This window comes from Platalea leucorodia, assembly GCF_965183815.1.
Source record: "Platalea leucorodia genome assembly, chromosome: 4".
NCBI lineage: Eukaryota > Metazoa > Chordata > Aves > Pelecaniformes > Threskiornithidae > Platalea > Platalea leucorodia.
This window is the reverse complement of record NC_138826.1, coordinates 49,708,924-49,721,805: the sequence shown is the minus strand read 5'-3', so window position 1 is coordinate 49,721,805 and position 12,882 is coordinate 49,708,924. Positions and strand designations below refer to the sequence as shown.

Below are 12,882 nucleotides of genomic sequence, written 5' to 3'. Positions count from 1 at the left end.
GGTGCTTTCAACTCTAGCTCTTCTTTTGACCACTATCAGTGTTTGTGTTCCTGTTTAAATAAGATAAGGTTTAAAAAAAAAAAAAAAAAAGAGGGGAGGGGAGAGAGAGAGCAGAGCTGACTGCCTCATTTGGGTTGAAATTCTCATCCTGACTTTTGAAGAGGAGGGGGAGGAAAGAAGGGAATTTTTTTCCAGTGAATTTCATTGAAAGGTTCTAGAATCTCTCTCCTTTTTAAAATCCTTTTTACTGACAGAAGTTGTGTTGATGTAAAATCCACGGAAAGACCAAGAACGGGGGTTGAAAAATCTCCCCTCCAGAGGTTAAACCTCTCCTTCTCTGCTAGGTGGTTTCTTTTGTTTTGTTTTTCTTTGCTTTGCCTTTGTTTGTGGCTTTCTCCTACTTGGCACCGAGAGAAGTCGCTGCATTTCCATTTCTCCTTCACAGAATCAGTCACGCCGGCCCTAGGTTCACGCTGAGTATCTGTAAAGTTTCCCGAGCTGAAGGGAGTCACTTTCACAGCGTGTGTGGGGCTGGCGGGGAGAGAGGCAGGGGTATCAGAGGCAACGGGGTCTCTGCCTCCGAGCTGCGGTGGCGGCTCTGTTCTGCTAAGCACTTGCAGGCTGTATAATTAACCGGGTAGGCAGTGAATTAAATCTTTGTAAAGCCCACTGAGTGGGGGGTTCCTGCGAGCTCTTTTCCAACCGGTCTCAGGCGGCTGGGATAACATCAGAAACAGCAGCGACGGCAGCAAGCAAAAAGGGGGGAGCCCGCTGGACGCTGCAGGAGAGCCAAGCCCCCGCTCGCTGCGAGTGCTCCCGGCGGCGGGGAGCTGCGGGCGGCCGATGGACAACCTCCGCGGGGCCCGGCCGCTGCGGCTGCTCTTCCTCCTGGCGCTGGTGCCTTCGCTCCGGGGCCAAGGTAAGTGCGGGGAGCTGCGCCGAGCCCGTTACCGGGCGTCCGCCGGGCTGCGCCGCGCCGCGCCGCGCTCTCCCCCCCGCGCCGCCGCCGCCGCCCCGGCGGGCCCGGCTCTGCCCCGCGGGGTCCCGGGCGCCCCGGCGGGCTGCGGGGCGCCGGCACAGCCCCGCCTGGCCGGGAGGCTGCCGGCGGCGGGGAGCCTCGCTGCCCCCCGGGCTGCCTGCCCCGGCCGTGCCCGCTCCCCCTCCCGGGGCCGCGGAGGGCGCGGGCGGCCGCACTGAGGGCGCCGAGCTTGGTCCCGCGGCTGCGGGGCGGGAGGGGGCCCAGGGGGTACGGGGCGGCTGGGTTTCCCCTGATGTCCCCCCCGTTCCCGTGCCCCTGGACGTCCCGGGCAGAGTTTAAAGCGCCGCTGCCATGTTCAAGTGAGCAGAAAGGCGTGGCGTGCACCGGCTCCGCCGCAGCCGCCGCCGGCTCCCGCTCGCCCCCCCCCGCGCCCTGGGGGCCGCTGCCGGCGAGCGGGTTCGCCCGGCTCCGGAGGGTCGGTGCGAGGCTCCGCCGGGACCGACCTCGCCGCTGGGAGCTGGTGAGTCCGACCGCCGCGGGGCCGGGCTGCGCTGTCCGACCGGCGCCCCCCGCTCCCGGGGCCGGCCGGGCCCCCGGGGGCGGCCCCGGACCTTTTGCAGCCCCGTGTCCCGGGAGTTGCGACATGTCGGGGCGGTTGGCGCTGCCGCACGCCCTTGTGCGGTGCCGCTCTGCAAGGGAAGCCGCCCGGCGGTGGGCGTCGGGTTCACTTGCACGGCGCGAAGGTGATGTGTCCCGAAACCGGCGGTCAGGAGAGGTGGCAGGTCTGATCTGCTGGGGACCAAATTGCGCCCCCCCAAAAATGAGAAACAGGATCAACAGTTACTTGAGATCTCATTGGAGCAGGAGGAATAGTGAAGCAAAAGGTGCAGGCTTTTTGAAGACAAAGTATGAAACCTTTATGAATGATACTGTGTGATGTGGTTGCTTTTGAAAGCAGGGATCTGGATCTGGGCCGTGACTCCCCTTCCATACTGTGCACTCTTTTCCCGTTCTCTTAACACTGTATAAAAAGAGGATATTCTCTTGATTTAATTCGGTGTAGTAATCCAGCCAAAACGTAACGGGTAAGATATGACAAAGAAACTTCTTTCCATATGGTGATAATGAATTTATCATAGCTAACAGATAAATGACCTTTTGCTATTAGAGTAACCCCGAGGGGGCCATTCAGAGCTGAGGCTTGATTATGCTGTACTCTAGGCAAACATTTACAAACATATGGTCTCTGGCCTAGGCCTAACAATGGCAGACAAAAGCCAGTGAAGTAAATGATTTGTTACTATCGCAGTATTTTGGCTCTTAGATTTTCACATAGCAGAGGGCTTGTCACAGATACCCTTCAAAATATTTGCTTTTGATAGAGAGAAGAAGGAGGGACAGAATAAAGAAGGTTAAAAAAGCAACGTTTAGTGCCAGAATCCCAAGATAGCTCCTACTTTCTCTCAGACAACAGGGTACATCAGCAAAACTGTGGCTTTGATGTATCCCAGTGAACAGGCATAGTAATGTTAAGCATTTGACATTATTGTAAAACACTGAAGAACTTAATTTTGTAATTTCCATGTACATTTAACCTTAGTTACTGGACTACTTTTTAAAAAAAGATAAGTAATTAGATATGTAAGTTCAGTTTTTCAAAATTTTTTTAACACAAAGTATAGCCAAATTTGGCAATAAAAGGTATATCATGCTTTTATTCTCAAATAAAAATCCATATTCTAATTTCACCAAGAATTTCTATATCCTTAGAACTTTGAAAACAGTACGCTGGATAAAATTGGATTTAAATGTCTGAAAGCAGATGAGGATCCTTGCTTAGCACAGTACCTTTTGAAGAGTAGACTTTGCTGAGGTGAAATAACTACTAGTAATTGTAATTAATAATGTAATAATTACTAGTAATTGCTCCAAGAAAGATCTTTTCTGCGTTATTTCTCATGGCCGTCTGTGTTTTGCAGGCAAATGAAGTAATTACCTTGTGAGATCATGTTGTTTAAGTGCAGGCTCTTTGGGGCAGAGCCTGTGATCCTCTGTGTGACGAGCGTAAAGGGGCTTGGGGCAAAGCCCGGCTCCTAAGTGCTTTAGTGACACAATTGCCAAGTTACTAGGACAACGTATTTCTGAAATAGAGCTTCCTCATAAGCTTGTTACCATCAGTTTTCTTAATTGCTTTTCCTTACTAATTAATCATCAAATCATTGGTATCTATTAATTAAAGTCCTCATTGTGAAAAAACAGAAGGGACTACCTTCAGTGGAACTGCCCAGTGCATATGAATATAGATGTGTGCATCAGTCTTTGCAAGAGTAAGAGTCTTAAAAACCTAAATTGTACAACGCAGCTTCGTTTTATTGTAAACATTGCATTTTTTTCTAAAACTTTTTTTTTTTGCTTATGATATAAACTGCCATCTACTGAAGAAGATGAATTACTGACATCTTTATGTCCAGTCAGTGTATGAATAGTTCATCCTCTAGCTGCGTCTTTGGCATGTCTTGGTACTACAGGCACAGACAGTTTAACTCACTAAACATCTGGAAACATGTCTATTCAGGGTGAGCTTATAGTTTGTAATAAAAAAAATGTTCCACTGACTTTGTGGAATGAGTTTTATTTTAAGATTATGATTTTTACATGTGCTTTTATAGCAGTAAGTTTATAAGAAGTATATGGGTGGAGGTAGGACTTGTAAAAGGCTAAACCTATGCTTTCTTGCCTGCTATCATAGATAAAATCTCCCAAAAAATCACATATTACCAAAAAACACAGTTCTAAAATGTGAGTGCTATCTCTAAATTAGTTTTCAGTTGAGCTTCTTTTTAATAGTCCATTTTCAGACATGACATTTTATTGCAATCAGGGGAAGAGTGAGATGTTAAACTCTTGTTTTTCATGTGCATAATTGAAAGCAGACATGTTAGTGAAATCCGAGATGAAAATCCATAAACCAGCTTATCAAGTTACTGCAGTGTATTTATACTATTCTGTCAGATTTCAGGCATTCTCTGATAGCAGATCAATGTATTTTCAAAAGTTATTTATTTATTGTTACACTTTAGCCCATTCTGCAAATTTCATATCAACTTTACATGTGTTTTTAATAAATAGTTGTGTTAAGACCAACTTGTTTATAATACTTTTATTAACATTTTCAGAAATGAAAGATGGATCTTAGCCCTCTGCGACTTGACAGAAATAGAGCTACCTGGGACCATAAAATAATTTGTTTGGTTTTGAGTTATGGATAGATCTAGAGAAGTAGGTGGCAAAATCAATTCAGTAAACAGAGAACATGGGTTTACTAGATGTAGTAAAATATCTGTAGAGAATAAAAGGGGATGAGACAGAGAAGGTCAAGAAGGAGAGAGCTGAAATTGAAATTAAAAGAAAGTCAGGGCACAGGCAAGAATTTTAATGGTAGCGTAAAGTGGTTTAGTATGAAAGAGATAAATGAACAAAAGCTTTTGTGAAGAAGGTAGCAAAAAGTGATGGTTGACAGTGACAGGGAATAAGGAAAATAAGTAAAGTTAAGAAAGAACAAAATAAGCAGATCATTTTAGTCAGAATAGGTGACAGTTTTGTAAAGCACTCAGGAAATGTCAGTCACGTGTATTTACATGTAGATTCAATGGAAGGAAGTAGGCCAGGTGTTGAAATTTTAATAGTCAAGTCATCACATGTAATTAAACTGGGAGAGTGGATAACATTGCTCCAAGATAAAATGTAGAAGTGGAGGCAGGAGATTGAGAAGACTACAGGGTGAGAAAGAATAGAAAAATTGTCATAGAATGATAGAATCGTTTAAGTTGGAAAAAGACCTTTAAGATTATCGAGTCCAACCATTAACCTAGCACTGCCAAGTCCACCACTAAACCATGTCCCTAAGCACCACATCTACCCATCTTTTAAATACCTCTAGGGATGGAGACTCAACCACTGCCCTGGGCAGCCTGTTCCAGCGCCTGACTACCCTTTTAGTGAAGAAGTTTTTCCTAGTATCCAATCTAAACCTCCCCTGGCGCAGCTTGAGGCCGTTTCCTCTCATCCTATCACTTGTTACTTGGGAGAAGAGACCAGCCCCCACCTGGCTACAGCCTCCTTTCAGGTAGTTGTAGAGAGCGATAAGGTCTCCCCTCAGCCTCCTCTTCTCCAGGCTAAACAACCCCAATTCCCTCAGCCACTCCTCAGACGACTGGTGCTCTAGACGCTTCACCAGCTTCATTGCCCTTCTTTGGACATGCTCCAGCACCTCACTGTCTTTCTTGCAGTGAGGGGCCCAAAACTGAACACGATATTCGTCCACAAAGAAGTCAATGACGGAGTCATCAGGAGCAAGAGGGAAAGCAGTGGAAGAGGGCACAAGAAGCAAAAAGACAGAATATAAAGGAGAGGAAGGGCCAGTACAGATCAGTGAAGAGCCCTAGAAGAATGTAAAGAATTACTGGCCATAATATTTTGTGAGTAAAAATTAGTTTAGAAATGCTCAGGGTAATGTCAGGGAAGTGGAGAAGGAATAGTCATAGTATCTACAGAGATGATGTACTGGGTAATTTGCAGTGATGGAGAGTTCGTACAGTACGGGAAAAATTGTGACAGTAGCTTGCCTGTTTATGAGACCGGGTGATGATTCTTGTCCTGCTGAAATAGTCTCTGGCAAGACACTGGGACAGTCCAATAAAAGTTGTGTTGAAAGTCTTCTCCGATCAACAGGATGCAACAGTTCTAAAGAAGGATCTCCAGTGCTGATGCTTTCCTCAATACACTGGCGTGTCTTTGGCTAATGTAGCACCCACAAATAACCCACGCTGCACAAGGATGCAAGATGTTCCCTGCTAAAGGGTTCACTTTTGAGTCTAGCACTGTCGAAATCTGGATTGAGACCTTAAGCTTAGTAACAAAGAAAGAAATACCTAAAAAAATCTTTGTATCAATGCCAAAGTAAGTGTATGGATATAGAAACACTTGTCTGGTATATTCCAGCTTTTTAGGATGTTTCCTAGGATTTACGAAGCATCCAAATGATATACTCTACAAATGCTACCAGCAGTACATCCATTCAAAGTATTACAGTCTTCCAGCTTTGAAGCTCTTATCACTGACTAAGAGTACTGAGTACTTCTAATATCAATACTATGGCAGAAAGTCTGGAAGAGCTAGGTGTCACTTTGCAGCTCAATATATACAATTTCAATAATGAAGAAACTCTCATTGAAGATAGAGTTTTAGTAACATATTCTCCAAAAGAAAACTTTCCCTAAATCATTGCTGTATAAATATATACAAAAAATAGATCTTTATTTTCTCCCTGCTCTATAAAGTCTGTGGTTTCTTCCATGTTCATTAGTTACTTGAACCTTGTCTTGTTATGCTATAAATTTTATCCCATCTACATAGTATTTCCAGACTATTCTTTAAATAAGGCAGTAGTAGCATATCAAAATCTTTCCTCATTGTCCATCTTTTTTTTTTTTTTAATTCCGCAATAAACAGGCCTACAGCCACTTAAGCAGTATATAAAAGCATAGTTATTCTTGCTAATTTGCTGCTCAGATGAAAATAGAGAAATCCCAGTGTGAAAATGTTTTTCCTGTAACCGTTTTACATGAGAAAAAATAGGAACATTTGAGCATATATATGTTTGATATTCTGAGACATACTGCTCAATTGCTTTAATTTAAAAAAATATATATACTTGGACTCGATCCAAAACTCTTCAAGGTCTGTCTAAAGACTCTCATTTACTACAGTGTATTTTGGATCACGGCCTTTATACAAGTGAACAGGACTAATAATAGATAAATTGTAACACCTTATGCAAAACTTCCTAATCACACCTTTTTTTTAATATTTGAAATGAGAAATCAAGAGAAGATAAAAATCTGTTCTTAAATGAGAAAGAAGTGCCACTTTAGGCTATGAACACGCTGTGAAGTAATTTCATTATTTGCATGATTTTTTCATACAAGGAGGAGTGAAGGACAGAATTCAGCATGTGCTTGTCAGAAAGAGCAGTTCCTGTTGTTCTTCCAATTATAAGTCTTTTTTGTAGGTCCACCCATGTCACCTTGGTGAGACTGGGTTCTTTAGGCCACCTGTGTCCATCAGAGCTGTGAATGCACCCTCGTTTTTCACGTTCTTGTGAGTATGTAAAGTGTAGGACAGCCATTACTTGTACTAAGCTGTTTATATGATGCTGACTCAGTGGACTCCAATACTAAAATTGTCTCAATTTCTTCATGTCTTCTAGAAATCTTCAGAACAGCCTCAGTCTTCTAGTCTTAGTACCTTTCGAACTCCAGCCTCCTCACAGAAGTCTAAAAAGTAACCTATCCAGAAAGATGAAAGAATTCAATTAATTTGTTCAAAGAAAAGACATCTCCATGAAGTAGCAGTCTTCAGATACATAGAAGGTTGTTGAAGTGTGTAAGAGCCTGTGTATAAGAGGTAGTAACAAAAGAATGGATGTAAATGGGCTTTTGGAGTGGACAGTGAAGTAATATACTACTAAAATTCTCTGTCATTAGGGGCATTGAAGCACAAGAGCAGATGGCCTAGACATGTTGTGGAATCAGCCTCACTTGATACCGTTTTGAACAACTAAATAGAAATCTGCCTAGAACTGACCAAATTTTATCAGTTCTGCCTGAGAGGAGTGGGTAGGACAAGGTAACCTCTTGAGGGCTCCTACATCCCTATCTTCTGTGGTATTTTGATGTGTCTATAGGATGCCTTATAGTCTTCCTGCAATAGGGGGAGTTGTCTTTTCTAATTTTTTAGTAGCCAGTTGTCTTCTTTTTTGAAAGATTTTTTTATTAGACCTGAGACAAAATAAAAAACCCACAGTAAAGCACTTACTTTCCCCACCAGAGAAAATAAGACATGTTGCAATATAGCATTGCCTCCCTTAGGCCCCTCCTTATCGCCAAACACAGCAACTACCTCATCACCAGCTATTGCCATCAACGATTTTAAGAGCTTCTTTTATAATCTGCAAACAGACACCTCATAAAATGAGGTTTGGCCATATCTGAAAAATCCCCCTAATTGTGTGATGGCCACTGCTGGTGCTACCAGAGCCACATTCCCCATAAATGAGTGTTCTCCAGACCTAGGAAATTTTCCAGTAAAATGTTGGCTGTTTTAAAACCAACCACAAAACACACTAACATACCAGGCATTTCCTTTAGGGTGCTGCTGCTTTAGTGAGTGGGCTAACTGGGTTTCTTCAGTGATTTCTGCTATCCTGAAATAATCACACTCAGCTGAGAATTCATCTGAAGGTAAAGGTTCAAACCCTTTAAGGCTGTGTAGGGAGAACATCATATTTCTTAGCAGCACGTGAACTGTAAGTGATTGTCTGTCAGTCCATACAGATCCGAGATGACCTCTACACTTGGGACAGACAGGCACCATTGTCATTGGCCCTCTTCGAGGGCAAAGAGGAGTCTAGAGCAGCACTGGAGAGGGACAGCTGGTGATGAACACAGCCTTGCAGACCGCAACAGATGCGTTGAAGACTGCCTCCTGGCTCGTGCTATTGTGGGGATTACAAGAGAGGGCATCCTGGCTCCAGGTTTCATGCATTTGTTACGAAGTTCAAACTGGTATATTCTTTAAAGGAACCTGTAAGAACAACCTAGTGGAAGGACTAAGAATAGCTTACTGTCCAAAGGTGACTAATGCTGCAGCTCAGCTGTGTCTATTCATCTTACCCCATCAGTATATTGGCATATTTGATGTACGGACTTGGGGTAAACAGGAGTGTCTGTGCAGAAAAAGAAAGGCTCCTATTCCCTTCTTTCTTTGCCTATAAAATGGAGGAGGGGCAACTTCATTCAAACTCTAGTCTGAAGAGATCCAGCAAATACTCACATCATCTCAGATGGAGAATGGTAGTGCTTTCCTGCATCGTTCCATTACTCCCAATTCAAAGCATTTGTTTCAGGGAATCACGAGGCCAGATTGTCTGTTGTATGTTTTTCTCTTTCATAGTTTCAGGTCTCCTCTACCTTTCCTCTACTCTGTGTGCCTAATCCCTAGGCTTATACACAAGATCAAGATGCAACAAGGCTGTACTTATCATGTTAGTCTATTACCAGTTCGACCTTTGAAATCAGCTGGCTTCCCTCTTGTCTGAACATGTCTCTGGGTCTATTTGATGCCTTAAGTGGCCAGCCAGAGTGCATTTGCATTGCCAGAAACAGCATTTCCACAGTTTGTTGTAAGGACAGCCAAAAAATCAAGACTACAAATCCCAGCTGCCAGCAGTTGACTGCCATCCCTGCTACAAAGGCAGCTGGCTTGTCCACCTGATATTAGCCAGGTGTCATTGTTTCAAGAACAATTGGTTTGGCGTAGCAGATCAGGCCAAGCACATTTTGTCTGTCCTGAACCGATAGCACAGTGGAGCCTTGGCCAAAGGGATATGCAGTTGCTCTGGTTTTGTGTCAGAAGAGTACAGATGTGAAGGGAGGCTGGAAGACAAAAAATGTGATCCTGAATAGTGCAGATGGCTGATCTGTCATTTTGAGGATCAGATCCTGTATGTAGACTTACTTTTTTTTTTTCAGCTGACAGTTAGATGGATGAGTCACTAGTAAGAGAGTTTTCTTGACAGGACAAGAAAGGTTTCGTCAGAAAGGTACGCTGTGAAAGCTGAAGGTATTTTTCTTACTGGAAACCTAAACCAATACATGTCTGTTGTGAGCACGAGTTCCAAAAATTCTGGATGACGTGCTGTTACTGAAACGTGTTGGACTAGTGCTGAGCTTTCACAGAGTCCATCTGCTGCCTGTATCTGCATATGCTGAGAAGTGATAATCATGCTCTGTTTTCTCACATTCCATAGTGCTGAGTCTCTTACAGAGTAAATCGAGTGAAGGGCAAGACCTGCACCACATTTTACAAACTTATCAATCAATGTGCTTAAAAGATTGAAAACATCTTAATAAGGAGGTGTGACTTTGACCCCTTGACCTGGACTCACTTCCAAATCCATACCCAACTACAGCTGGTTATGTGGGCTGGGTAGTCGATGAATTTGACGGTCACATCACTTATTGCACTGAAGAACTGGAAAGCTTTACTAGCAGTAGCTTGATAAGGCCACCTAGGCTCAAGTGTAGCTTTGGTTTGATATTATCATCAGCTTTATAACTGTTCCATAGATCAGCACTGAGTAATGAACAGCTATCTAATCCTGGACTGTACATAGGCTTTTCCATCATCATCAGCTGTACAGAATAGCTGCTCTTGTGGATTGTTACTTAACAAATCTGTCCCTTTTTGATCTAGCTGGAATGCTACTGCCGTGAAAATGATCCAGTCCTTTTTACTTCTGCTTATTTTTTGCATAATTCCCAGAAACAATTCAGGGTTTCTCATTCCAGGAATCATGCTTTTGGGTAACATTCTTAAGCTTATCTTTCTTTTGCAGAAAATATTCACTGTAGCAGCTGAATAAGCAATTATTACATCATAGAAGTCTAAGGTTATACAGATTTTAACCACATTTCTTGCTTTGAACTCCCACACAGTATGTTAAGATTAGCAAACTACCTTTTTTTTTTAAAACAACCATATGCTCATACACATTTTGTCTATGTAAGCATAGTTCATAGCTAGCACATGAATGCATCATGTGCACAAAATGTTTTAATTTGTGTGACCTTTAATCACTTCTTATCTGATACATCTTGTTCATGACAGCTTTTGTAAAATTAAAGATCTGAGTTCCAGCTGTGTTTCTACTGTCCTCTTCCCGAGACTCCTGAAATCTCTCTCACAGTACTACATATACCACCTTAACATCGGGACAGGCATCCTTGCTGTTATCATACTAACACAACTCAAGTTCTTTTGGATGCCCTGCTGCCCATACTTTTTTACACGGACAAAGTAGTGATGAAGCTGCATTTGATTTTGTCTAAAATAGACTTGGATTTTCTCAATTAGTCAATTAGCATGCAAAATTACTTTATCTGAGTGAAAAGGAAGTAAACATGCTACCATCTTAACAGATCTCGGGTTTATCTTCATATTTTTCTGTCTCGTGGTACCAAAAAGCTGAACAATTGCTTCACAAACTTACAAAATGGACCAGACAGTGTATTCCTGCATGCTACAACTTTCCTGAAGGGCTTCTCCCTCCAAATAAAAGGGCATATTTCAGCTGAACACAGACAATATCATCAGCCTTTCCCAGAAGTGTTTTCTCTCTCAGGTGCCTGAGATTTCTCTGGCTGATTTGCATGAAACATTATGCAGTTGGCTAAGCAGTTGAAGGGGCACCAGGTTCAAAAGAGCAGTACTGTAATTCCTGTTCGATCACCTTTGGCACTCCAGCACTGAGGGGTGCCGCGAGCCCATCAGCTGCAGTACAAGACACATGGTCACATTCAGAGAAAAGAGAACCATCACTTTCTGCACAGTAAGTGAGATTCTTCAAGATGTCGTAATCACAGTAGTTTCTACCATCTGCTTTCCACTATCCCTTCCTTTCAGATGCCGTGCATTACAAACTTCTAGTTAGGAGAAACTGAGGAGGGGCCATGACCACACCATGCTGTTGGTCTCCTGAAGAGGGTGTAAGGAGGCACAAATAGCCTCAGTGTGAACTGCATGCCCAAAGGTTTCCACCTGGGAGCCACATGAATATGCATACGTACAGTTGAATCCAGAACACTGGAAAAACACAGTTATGAGACGATAAGTCTGTCCTGTTTCTAAGTACTAATTAACAACTCTTGATGCCAAAATTGTCAGAATCAATTCCAGTGCAATCAGGAGCTGACACCCGAAGTGTGAGACATGTACTTTCTGAGATTTTGAAAGGGCAGAGATTTGTCCACGAATGAGCATTTTTGAAAGCAAACTGCAAAGCCAAGCTAGAGAAAATGTTTTTCACTGTTTTATTGTTATGTTTTAGAAGAATGGCCTTGAGGGTGGAGTCCTTTTTTTTACTGCTTGTTTTTCACTTCCCTTTATTCTCAAGAGATTTTTGGCAGGATCTTTGGAGGATATGAATTGTGATGTCACCAAAAAAATGAGCCTGGACCACAGTTCTCCCTCAGCAAACTATCCGAAATCCTTCTTTGTCTGGATGCACTCCTACAGACGAGCTCGCTTAGCTTGGCCTGCTTTGAATTCTTGAGTTATTTGGTTGGAGTAGAGGTGTGTTGCCAGAGCTGGGAGGGAAGAACTGGTGTCCAGAGCCAGGGATTGTCCTTCTGGGGAGGAACTTGGCTAAAGACCCATTTGTACAAAGCCCTGCAAAAACCTGCAGCCAGCTCTGCACTTCAGTTAAATGTGTATCATTTTTCAACACGGTTAAGATTAATTGCAGACAACAGGACTAAAAATATGGTTATTTGTAACATATTGTATGAAATTTGATGCATATAATGTTTGTTAGCAGTACACTGGCAGACAGAGAGAACCAGACAGGGTCCCTATTCCCAAAGAAGAGATCAGACACAAATTCATGTCTTTCACCACAGGCAGATATTTATTTACAAGACTGATTTTCTCTGTAGCGTTATAAACTACAATTAGCTTTCAGACACTGGCATGAATTCTGGACACACTGAGGAATTCAAGAGAAATATTGCCTTGGCTTCATAATGACAGAATTTTGACCATTATTTTGGGTATGTAAGTAAGACTAGAAGGATGACCTGGGTCATAAAGTACAGAGCTCTGTTATAAACTAACATTTAATGTAATTCCATTTATAATTATAATGATTTTCATATTAAAAATGTCTGGTTTACTTGATCCCATAATTCTGATTATTGTTTACTGCTGTAATATTTGTTGACAGGAACCACATCCTTTCACAAGCTTTACTTATGTAGGCTTAAAGTAGTCTCTATTTCTTCCAG

General features: G+C 42.8%; 1 protein-coding gene across 1 annotated transcript in view; it reads left to right on the top strand.

The window, feature by feature from the left end:
- The first annotated feature begins 794 nt into the window (after positions 1-794).
- FBLN1 (fibulin 1) overlaps positions 795-12,882 on the top strand; it is a 79,509-nt gene continuing 67,421 nt past the window's right edge. Inside the window, exon 1 of the mRNA XM_082308869.1 lies at positions 795-919. Within this exon, the coding sequence (XP_082164995.1) occupies positions 844-919 (76 nt within the window). The 5' untranslated portion in view covers positions 795-843. The remainder of the gene's footprint in view (positions 920-12,882) is intronic.